At 39.3% G+C, this 11605-nt stretch overlaps 1 protein-coding gene across 2 annotated transcripts; it reads left to right on the forward strand.

The window, feature by feature from the left end:
- The first annotated feature begins 1699 nt into the window (after positions 1–1699).
- mtf2 (metal response element binding transcription factor 2) lies at positions 1700–11209 on the forward strand. Of its 2 annotated transcripts, none has more exons than XM_088312106.1 (15): positions 1700–1885; positions 2744–2930; positions 3364–3445; positions 4493–4603; positions 4679–4779; positions 5560–5678; positions 5779–5874; positions 6248–6316; positions 7770–7893; positions 8323–8390; positions 8489–8650; positions 8863–8953; positions 9065–9123; positions 9254–9355; positions 9564–11209. In XM_088312106.1, exons 1-15 carry the CDS (start codon positions 1881–1883, stop codon positions 9937–9939), a joined length of 1752 nt encoding a protein of 583 aa, XP_088168232.1. In that variant the 5' UTR covers positions 1700–1880; the 3' UTR covers positions 9940–11209. The 2 variants fall into 2 exon arrangements, with proteins under 2 accessions (XP_088168232.1, XP_088168233.1); XM_088312107.1 differs by having other exon boundaries at positions 5563–5678.
- The last annotated feature ends 396 nt before the right edge of the window (positions 11210–11605 follow it).

Consider the following 11605-nt stretch of genomic DNA (forward strand, 5'->3'; position numbering starts at 1 on the left):
AGCGGTGGGGGTGCATATAGAAGTTTCTTGCAGTTTATATGGCCCGTCTCTTCGAGCCAGATGCCACTTCAATATGCACATTCATCTTTTACCGGTGACCGTACATTTTCTGTTATCTTGAGTAAGGGGGGGGTGAGAATGATGCCTGGGGCCACCGCCTCATTGGCCCCGCCCTCTACATGACCCTGCTCGTGCGAGAAGAGTAGGGAACTACACACATGAGAATGAAGATATTCTGACCAAATGTCTGTCGAAATGCATTAAATTACCCTTGGAATCCGTTTCAGTATGGTCAAATACAAAATATTCACTACAAAGCAAATACAGGACATAGTTTTATACTGATTGAAGCATAGTTTCTAAATATGTCACAAATAGGCCCACTTGATGACCTCATTTATAAGATGACGTTTACATTTTATTAATAGCTTCTTGAAGTTTGCTGATTAAAAAAAAATCTAAATGTGTTCCTCTCTTTTAAATAGATCCATGCAAAAAGTGATGGAATTGTACTGTATAATCAATCCCATTGCATGCTTTAATTCTGTAAACACTTCATTAATCATGATTGAAAATTCCAAAAGGCTGATTATACCAGGTGTGGTCTGATCAATGTAGACCAAATCCTTGAATGTCTTTCCTATTTTCACTTGAATAATGTGTTCTTTAAAAAAAATCCTTCATCCATGTATATGCTTTATATGACCTTTAATTCACAGACTACTAAATTCAATTAATAACCCCCCCACACACACATTATATCTTAAGACCTCTCTATATCAAATACTGCACATTACTTTCTTTTTTAAATTGGTGCTTATTTCATACTCTCAACCAGGGTCAGGATGTCATCCAGCTTCTGCAGACCTTGCTTATTATCTAGTCATTTGAATCAGGTGTGTTGCAGCAGGGACAGATGGAAAACAGACAGGACAGCTGTCTTCAAGGAACAGGATTGAAGGCCACTGCTCTAAACAAAAAGATGGATCCTCATTATTTCTTCTTCACCTGAATCCCATTTTCTACCTTGAAACATATCCAAGAGTCTTATTGAAATAAGATGTTTTTTTTTATTTAACTGTTTTGTTTTTCTTTCTTTAACCGTGGATGCTGGCGCCCCTTACCCTCCTTCCTCATTTACACGCCCCCGACAGAAAAGATGCGCTTCAGAGCCAGTCCACTGTGCGCAGCGACCCTATCTATTTTTTTTTATCCTTTGGCGTTTGACCCAACGAGAGTGACAATATTCTGCAGTTTTTCTGCTGCCTACCATGTTAGTATTACTTATTTGTGTTTTAATTTCACCGGTTTTGAAGTTGTATTATTTTTATTTTGCTATATTTTATCTGTTGCAGCTGCTGCTGTTGTGAAATACGTTATATAAACAAAGTTATATTACAGAGAATGACTGGTAAATAAATTAAGATTTGAAGAAATTAATAAATATCAAAATGAATTTTTAAAAAAAAATTACATTTCGAGATAAAACATACGGAACTCAGTAACTATTCCATTGTACCTTTTATTATCATTCATAAAGTAATTTTAGTAATTTATGCCAACCTCCAAACAGTAAAAACGTGACAACCCATCCACTCGACATTTTTATCTCCCCAAAGAAAAAAATGCAAACGGATGAGGAAGCCAGGCGGCCGTTGAAGCGCTTCCCTTCCCATAATGCACTCGCCGAGCCGTCAGCGGGAAACCAAAATGGCGAACATGCTCGGGGTAAATGAACCGTTTGTTATTTTCTGAGTAAGGCGCAAAGTCGACACGTCTGGCCCGCCCTCGTTTGCTACAAGAATCCCCCGGCGAACCGAGCCACACGCGAACACTCACTTTGTTTAACTCTCGTGAGCTGTAGAAGCGGAGGTGTCCGAATGAGGTATTGTTGTCATGTTTTCCTTTGAAGTCGGGGGTGTGGGTTCGACTGGTCTGGTGGCCTGGCTAAAGACTTCGCCTTGTGGATTAATTATGCAAACGCTTCGACTCTGCTTTAATTCCAACCCCGAAAAAAAAGACCCCTTTTGCTTCCTCGGTGTCACCTTTATCTGCCTCGTTATCACATTTAACATGTGCTCGAGCACAGCCATTCAAACAAAGGGACAGTCCCGAAAGGATACTGACATAAGGAACGAATCTTTTAAAACGCTAAGTTTTGAATAAAAGTTCACAAGTTGGTGTCTAATTAGACGGGGGGGGAAAACCCCTCCTGATAAAATATAAATACTGTTTCGACTCCTTTGCTTAATAGTCAATATGACAACAAGTTGCTTTCCCAATTAAGCCCCAAAAGAAGATTCATCCAATCATTTCATTGATTGATTTAGCCCTTTAACTATCAATACAAAACAATTTTCCATTTATATTCATGCACAAAGCCAATAGTTTTAAAAATGTGAACATTACCAAATGACTGTGATGTACATAATGGTTAGAAAAACAAAGCTCAACAATGGCAGAAACAGAAAGAAATTTTAAGTTTCATAAGAAATGCACAGCTCAAAGGTTTGAGAAGAATTGATTCAATGTACATTACGATATTATTGTATGGTTCTATGAGTTCATTCTTTTTTTCGGTGTTATGACGGCAGAATAGGAGTGATGCAGCCAAACCTCTGGAATTGATACAAAAACCAATGTCGGTCTTCTGAACTATTATAGTTCGACTACTAGACACATGATAGACACCAGTATAGTGTATTGTGATTCTGCCATTCTACATGTTCTCTCCATCCCCCAGAGACTCGGGCGTTCTGAGTCATCTGTCCGTCCATCCGCGATCCCACTCCTCACGGCAGCAGGCTGCTCCCTTGTCCCCCACGAGCCGAGAGAGGGTGGCCTATGGAGAACAGGGCAGGTTCTCCGAGGGGCAGGACGTCTTGGCCCGGTGGTCAGATGGCTTGATCTACTTGGGTACAATTGCTAAGGTTAGTGGGGAAGGAAGGACAGTGGCACCTTGCTGTACGACTGTCCCAACTCCCGAGTTCTTCCCATGTATGAGCCATTTATTTATTTATTTTTAATTTGAGTTACTAGGGTGCTTCTCAAAATAAAATGGAACACAAAAAGAAGCTATTAATTTACTGTATGCCCTGGCATGTGGACAACATGAGCTACAGTGGCCAATCCATTTTCAGTTGTTTATTGAACAAGATAAACTGTTAAACACCCAAATAAAAAAAATGACAACCGTAGGAAGGACAGGGCTTGGCACTGCAGCCGCTTACAAAATCTTCGGGTGAATACTGTCAGGGAGGAAGCGCGTCAGGTGAACTGCTTTGTGGAATTTTAAAAAAAAATTATTTCCTGAGAATTGTGGTCAAATTCACTCGTAAAGATTTTTTTTATTGACTCTTGCAGATAGATCGGGACAAGCAGCGATGCTTTGTGGTGTTTGAGGATCGATCCAAATCTTGGGTTCTCTGGAAAGATATTCAGACAGGTAAGCTGGCGCATATTAGTTCTTCACTTTTTTCATTTGCTTTTTATTTACTTTTCATTCCCCGCAATAATCATTGCTTAGCTATGTGTTGATAGAGCAAGTTAAGCTCAGTTAAATTATTTGGAGAAGCTTTAACTTCTCAGAGTCAAGTTTAACCAGTCAGGACAATTTAGTGGACGATGCTTTGCTCCTGTAAAATAGTGGTTAGACATACTGTGAGGAAGCATTAGCTTTTGCAGTGCTGATTTACCGTATTTTCTGGACTATAAGTGGCACTTTTTTTCATAGTTTGCTGGTCCTGCGACTTATACGTGGAAAAAAAAAAAGTAATTTCACAGACAGCCACAAGAGGGCACTCGAGACTTATGCACCAATATCTCCTACTCATTACAAAGACAACTTAGAATGATTCAACACAAATGCCCCTCAAAACAATCCTATTCTGCAGACTACAAAGCTGCAAGAAGTGAAAATTGCAGCCGAAAACTGTATTCGAGCAGCAGAGCGAAAGTTTGGAGTGAATGAGAAATTTGTTCGGGACTGGCGAAAAGTGGAGGCGACTTATACTGCGATGAAGGAAAGGGGAAAAAAAAGAAAACTAGATGGTCACTTCCACAGAGGGACGAGTTCGCTAGTGGCTGCTTGAACAATGTGCTGCGGGAGAGTGCAGTTACGGGACGTCTCTGCGCTCAGTGCGTTGCCAAGGCGATCAAAAGGACTAATATAAATATGTAAAGGACTAATATAAAGGACTTTGCGGTATGACCTTCTTGTTGCTTCCGCTTTATGCAATGCAACTGCTTCTCTATCAGAGCACAGACAGTGGTGTCCCAAAAACATTGACTTTATTTTTGTCCTTATATATTTTATGTGTACCCAAGATTTAGATCTGTATATTTGTCCTTCTTTTCTCTGACGCTATCTATATGTTTTAATGGTAAATTAGTCTATACATCCTCATATTCCCTACTATTGTTCTTCCCAAAGTTATATAAAGTTGGGGGCAAATGTTTTTTGGTTCTAAACGTTTGTCTCTTTATCTTTTAGGAGACGAAGATGAGGACGATGACGAGTATGATGACATCGCATGCTCCATATGCCAGGATGAAACTTCGGAAGAGCCCAATGAGATTGTCATTTGCGACAAGTGTGGGCAAGGTATGCCTTGCATTGGAATGAGCTGGTTGGTGTCCCCACTCCTTTTATAACTCGAATGTGCTTGTCATCACTCAGGCTACCATCAGCTGTGCCACTCGCCCATCATTAATGCAGCTGTCATTGACTCGGACGACAAATGGCTTTGCTCCGAATGTCAGCTGAGTTCTTTCCCAAAGGTGCAATTAATTTTTAATTTAAGGGCAATGAACCACATTTATCATTGGGGATACTTTCCACACAAACCACAATAGTTGAAAATCCGTAATGTAGAGACTGATATAAATAGCACACTTTTCAAAGTACTCCTTAGTGCTTGTTCTCACTTTCTTGCTTGCATAGTTCTCAAATGAGAGTCAAAAGCATGCTTGCTTCAAACTGTTTGTCACTCCCAGTCGAAGTTTTCTGTAAAATTGACACGTAATACAAAAATAAATTAAACTTTATACATTTAAACAAAAAGAAATTAACCGAACCACACAATCTCATCAAACGCAAGTCTGCTATCTTGCAAACTTGCAATGCCATAGATGGATTCACGGAAATTAGCATAAAACCTGTGGTAATTATCACCCTTCCAATAAATGCTATTTAAGACACATGCTGCAACAATACATACAGGCATATTCTCTGTATTCTGTGGGATTAACAATTACTGGAGCTCAGTTGGAGACCTTTTCTACCTCTTCTTGCTCTTATTACGCTGCATCTCTCTAGTAGAGATCATTGCCTGGGACATTATGGCACATTGTGCCACTACAATGGAGCCACGTTAACTCCAAATTCACACTTGCCCGTATCTACTGTATACTGTTAAAACTTAAAAAGGCTTAAAATATGCTATATAGCGGGATTGCGAATGATAAACTGGTGGTGGAACAATGTAATACCCTACCTTAATATATTCAGCCACTTTTCACGTACAATTAAAAAAAAAAATCCTATTTTGTTTTTTGAAGCAGGGGAATACGCAATCCACGGAGCTGACCTTTCCATATGCCCCGGAGGAGCTGGTGTGGGACGAAGACCATCGGACCAACATGCAACAGTGCTACTGCTACTGTGGAGGGCCGGGAAAGTGAGTCATCCAACAAAATGAAAACAACAATGTCATTTGTCACAGCAGGACCCCGACCAATCAACTTCTCCCTTTATCTTCTCTTCTTGTGTATATGTAGCTGGTACCTGAAGATGCTGCAGTGCAATAGTTGTGAGCAGTGGTTCCATGAAGCTTGCCTCCATTGCTTACCGATGCCAATGCTCTATGGAGACAGGTGATACGACAGTATTCCTAATAGGTTTCTAGTTGACTTGCCCATGCATAATACATAAATATAGTTCATAGGACACTAGGGCGTGGTTAACTTGCAAAAGAGAGCCACACTTTTATCCATCTCAAAAATAGATTCTTCATTGTTTTTTAATGTAATATAATCCTGCTAGCTAACACACAAGCTCCTTGTTAAAGGTTAAACACAATATTATATATTATATACTTTGAATGGTATTTTTCCTCTGGATATTAGTTCATCTAAATCTTTACTTTTCTAATTCTAATTTCTTTATTTTCTGAAACAAAATACACTTTTTGAAGCATATTACTCAGCTCTATGTGTCACGCAGCATTTGCTTTTCATTTTCTTTCAGATTTTATCTTTTTATTTGCTCCGTTTGCAACAGTGGACCTGAGTATCTGAGCCGACTGCCTCTCGGATGGTAAGCTTCTGCTTCATGGTCGTGCCAGCAAATCGTGTTGCTTTATTGCCCTCTATTGGGGTCCGTTTCAGAAAGCAGGTTTTTTAAAAACTCAAGATTCTGCTCATCCAGAAATATAAGTCTTAGTTTTGTGTTTCAAAAAGGGAGGTATGACAAACTAAAAACAAGAAGCGTAACTCTAGCCAAAGGTAATTTAAGCTCTCGGTCAATTGGCGCAGTCACACCCAACCTGGTCGGGACCAGGTTTTTCATAATGGACTTTGAGTTTCTCTCTTTCTCTGCCCTCTTTCAAAGCCACGCACTCCATTTCATTTCTATTCCCAATTGTGGTCATGCTCTCACATCCCAGAATGTGTTGCTCTGTGTTTCTTTTGCACAATTACCCATCTTTATTGTTTTGCTGACATATACCTGTCAGAGTCAGATGTGGAGATCTGTTAAATTCATTTAAATGATATTCTCTTAATGACATTATGCGGTAACCTCAGACTGGGATCATTAATTTCCTAGATGACACACACATTCCCATCATGGCTCCTTCACGTAATGAAGCCGATTATATGATTTGGAAGCCCAGTCACAGCATAAATGTACAGGTGCATATAGATGTCAAAGACTGCATCATTGTTCGACTAACATCTGTCATTATCTGATCATAAGGGATGCTGTTACGCTTCTCCCTCGTGAGATTGCACCTCAATGAAATTAATTAATTGGCTTCCATTCAAGTAGTTTTCCACTGTTATATTATTTTGATTGCAAAGGACTAGTACGTTGAAACTTAAGCATTGACCCGAGCAGCAATGCTACCACTCTCTTTGGCAGCTGCAGCGATGTTGCACTTCTACCTCAGAATGTGTTGGAACTCACCTTATGAACGCATTAATATTTCAAGGTTCGCGTGGGGTAAAAAAAAACACAGCCTCCCTCTTCCTCGTTGCCATGGTGACTCGTCACTCTGGGCTCCATTGATGCTGGCTTTTCATAGTTGTGGTCCACACGCTTAACTCCAGGTGAACACACCCCGAGTTGATTAAATGTATTAATCTGCTGTCAGTTTCCTTTCTCAGAGTAGATCAACTAAGAGTTCAGGATTAGACTGAGTTTGTTGAACGTGCTTTGTGAAACTGAGCTTTGGTTGTAAAGGAAAAGCTTCTAACTCAACTCTGAAAATGGTATTGATAATCATGCTTGGATGTGCATCAACGTAACTAAATGCAAATGTCTGTTTCCTGCCTTTCTTTACCTTACAATATTATTCTAACCACAACCATTGTCAAACACTATTTTCTTGCTTTGACAACCGGAGTGCAATTCTATTTTATTTTTAATGAGCATAATTATGTGGTCACTGGTCACCCGTTCTTAATATTTAATGTTATACCTCAGTTGGTAAATAATTTCCCAAGATGGGGGTTTCCACATATAATAAAAAACTACCAAAATGCTACAGGGAGGATGTGACACACCTGAGCCTGTACAACCTGACAATGATCCACAAAAAGAAGTACTTTGATTCTGAGATGGACCTGCTGGCCTACATCAACAACAACTGGGAGCTGCTACAGCTTGGCGAGGTAAGGATGAAACAACATCTAATGTGAATAATCCTAAAAGTGCCTGTGAACTTTTTTTTATTGGTGATGCTTTTCTATTCCTATATTTTGGTATTTAAAATATACAGTCTGATTAAATTGCATGTCACCTTTTTTTTGCCTATTTTTTAAAAATGTTTGTCATTCCCTAAGTGCCAAAATACAAACAAAATCAGAAAAAGCAAAAAACAAGAACTTGCTTCTCTTCCAACAATTGGTCCATAAAATAAAAGTCCATAAAATCACAATGACGGTTTGCAGCTTCATAATAATAAAAAAGATGTTTTGTCCTTATATCGTTTCCATATTCTTAACATACCCTTAACAATTCTTCAAATGTCCTTTGTTCCTTTAATGCATTTGTGCGTTCCACAACTTTTAAACTCTTTGTCTTTGGTGTCATGTCAACAGCTTGCCAGTACTCCAAGATCAATGCGATTTCCGTGTGTTCTTGAGGCATTAAACAGCAACACAACCAAGTAGGTTCTTGTCGTGTGTAATATATTTTTTCATATGGCCCACATTTCCAAGATTGAAAAAGGCCTAAAAGTAAATCTTCCGTTTTTCTCTCTGCTAGGTTCATGTCGGGAAAAGAGGTAAAGAAGAAGAAACACTTGTTTGGGCTGAGGGTTCGATTTCCTCCCACTCCCCCCAGTGGGGAGCATTCAGCCAGCAGACTGATGGAGCGACCCTCACATGGGATCACTGTCAACTCAAACAGAGGGCCAGCCGACATGAGGTAAGATGCTGAATGTGTTCTTGTTTCTTTTTATTATATAAACCAGTGTTGTCTGAGGTTTTCAAAACGTTTTATCAATGAACCGTGATAAACTATACAATTTGTAACCTTCACGAACAAATCCGTACTTAATTGTGCATTGAACCTTGGCCTGCGTCAGTCTGTCAGGAACTCTCTTTAACTGATATTACTTGTGGTATGTTCACCAATAGGACACAAAAGAAGTCCAAAAAGACAAAACAAGCAACATGTTCACTGGAGCGGCAGGCCAAACGCCGATGTTCCGGTGAGCTCCTGTCCCAGGTGTGTACATTTGTATGTTTTAGTGGGCGGGAACTGGGTGTGCACATACTTTTACACGGGGTGAGTATTTCTTTATTGTACAGGTTTCAATGTCTCTTGATCATTTCACAGGAACTAAGAAAGCCCACACCACTAGAATCCCACTCACTGGATCGCTTTTCTTCTGTCAAGTAAGTGATATGCTGCAAATGAAAAAATGCACTGTGAAGCAGTTGCACAATAAAAAACTGGAGTGACTCATTTGTCCATATTTTGCATTTCCGTCTCTGTGTTTCTTATCTTTTTTGCTTGGCGTTCCAGGAGTGACCGGTCTTTACTGTCATCTCGAACCTCAGATGTGGAGTCCATTGGCACCCTAAGCACCACAGAAACTACCTCAACTAGCCTCTCAAGGCCGTCCAGGTAGGCCAGCGATGCAACCTTCAGCCTCAGGGATGGATAACCTTGATTTATTTATTTATTTTTGGGGTTCTCCCAAAAAGTCTCTATTTTCATTTTCCAGCAGCCCGAAAGTTAACATTGTGTTAATAAAGTTTGGAGAAACACTAAAATATCACTGAGAATAATCAAACTAACCGTGTTTTTTTTCTTCTATCCAACAATGCCTCAGCCTGTGCAGCTCCAGTAAGACCCAGTCGACTACTTCCACCATGCCTCTTGCCTCTCCACCTTTAAAAAGAAAACGTGGGCGGCCGCGGCGGGCCCCGCTGCCCCCAAACCCTGAGATCCTCCTTGACAACCCAGCAGACCCAAACCCTTCTGGCGCTGATGTTGCCACTCCGCTTCCGGGACTGCACTCTGCAGACATAGTTCACGGCATGGACCCCAACAGCCAACTGTCACACCTCAAGAGCTCAATCAGCACCTATTTCGGAGCGGCGGGAAGGCTGGCTTGCGGGGAGAAGTACAAAGTCCTGGCTCGAAGGGTTACCTTGGACGGCAAGGTGCAGTACCTTGTGCAATGGGAGGGCGTCACTGCCTCCTAGACTAAATGTGCTGTATGGAGGACTAAGAGTGCACAAATTGGAAAAAAATACATGTTAAGAAATCTTTATTTCAGTATTTTTCAATATTTATTTTTAGGTATATTTAAATATTTCAATACTTATGTTTTTCAAGACAGATTTAATTATTCCATTATTTCACCATTTCTCCTTTTGAAATATTGATACACATTGAAATAAATACGTATTGAAATGAATAAATATAGAAATAAATGCTGTACTTCATGACACAGCTATTTAATTAGAGTATTTTGGCACTCTTGGTCCTCTATAGAGGTGTCTTGACTCTACATCCGGCTTGTAAGCAGACCATTAATTATGTCGCTATCCGTATAACATAATTGTCAAGTCATTTTTCAGAAAAGATGACGTCAAATTCAACAAACATGAAGAGTCCAGTTGCTTCAGTTCTGTATTCCCGTAACCTGGATGACTGAGAATGTACGGACATTTAAGAATTTTATTTTTGTATTTTTTGTAAGCATATTGGTATATTTTTGTTCGTTAAAAATGACGAGGGCAATTATGCTATTTGGCTAACGTAAAATGTACCTTTTCAGTTGAGACTGGAGTGTTATGAAGCTTTCTGTAAAGCGTACTGGTTCAGTGCAGTTCACTGTGAATATAACACATACAAACATATCTTAGTGTTTGATGGTATATATGAGACTTTGTTATATTTGTATCTCTTTGCTCTTTAGGTATTTTTTTTTATTGTCGTCGTTGCTTGGAATGTTTACAACAAGCTCTCAGTTATGCATAAAACTGTTCAATGCACTGCACCGATAGGCATTCAAAGATATGGAGTTTTATTTTAGGATCAGTTAATATGTTTGTCAATTTCATACCAGCTGAGTATAAAGCTACATTTTTCCCAAGAAATGTAGCCTGTTAAACTTGCCAACCTGGGAGAGAATCAGTGGAAGTTTTGTTTTGCCACTGATGTTGCACCGTAAACCTTTGTGTCCACTTGGATAACATTTATTTTTGTACAGTGTTTGCAGAGTTCTAATGTTCCTCTATATTATATACTTAACATCAAAACATGTAATGACAAAGTATGTTGTTAAGCATTGTATGTCTTTAGGCCATTCTAAAAGATGCGTACATACATTGTGCTTAATTTTAGGCTCCACCCAAGCTTTTTGAGAGCGAAATACATGTTATGTTATTCAGTGGTGTGATTTAAATCTTTAAGGACCTATTGAGTTTTTCCTTGTTTGATAATCAAAAAATAAAGTGTTGCATCGTTGATTTTTATGCTGGACTGTTTTGTGCAGTTAATGGGTTGGATTCCTTTAAAAATGATTTTCAGCGATTTCATTTTACTTAAAACAACATACAGTGAGTTAAAAAAGCTAAACAATAAAAAAAATAAAAATAAATATAAAGCCGGCGTTTTAATTTTCAAAAGGGCCATGCTGTCCTCATGCTGCATTCGAAAACAGTTGGAAAATCGGAAACTTGAATTCGGAGAATGTGCGAAGTCGGACTTTTAAAATTAATTTAATGATGATCAATTGATAAAATGGGTTAAAAACGCTCTATGTGGGCTGACATTGTGGAGTAAGTTAAGTAAGTTTCCTTTTTTCTCGGAACTCCCAGTTCAAAGGGGCGTTCCAGTGCATCTTTCCTGGTCTGAGGTACG

Source organism: Idiotropiscis lumnitzeri, chromosome 12 (assembly GCF_059441095.1).
Source record: "Idiotropiscis lumnitzeri isolate Australia: NSW breed Sydney's pygmy pipehorse chromosome 12, RoL_Ilum_1.0, whole genome shotgun sequence".
NCBI lineage: Eukaryota > Metazoa > Chordata > Actinopteri > Syngnathiformes > Syngnathidae > Idiotropiscis > Idiotropiscis lumnitzeri.

Excerpts from the sequence above, each read along its gene's own strand:
- mtf2 (XM_088312106.1), top strand. Across the intron at positions 4,604-4,678 it reads TTGCGACAAGTGTGGGCAAG|GCTACCATCAGCTGTGCCAC; the intron begins GTATGCCTTGCA and ends GTCATCACTCAG. Across the intron at positions 5,875-6,247 it reads CCAATGCTCTATGGAGACAG|ATTTTATCTTTTTATTTGCT; the intron begins GTGATACGACAG and ends ATTTTCTTTCAG.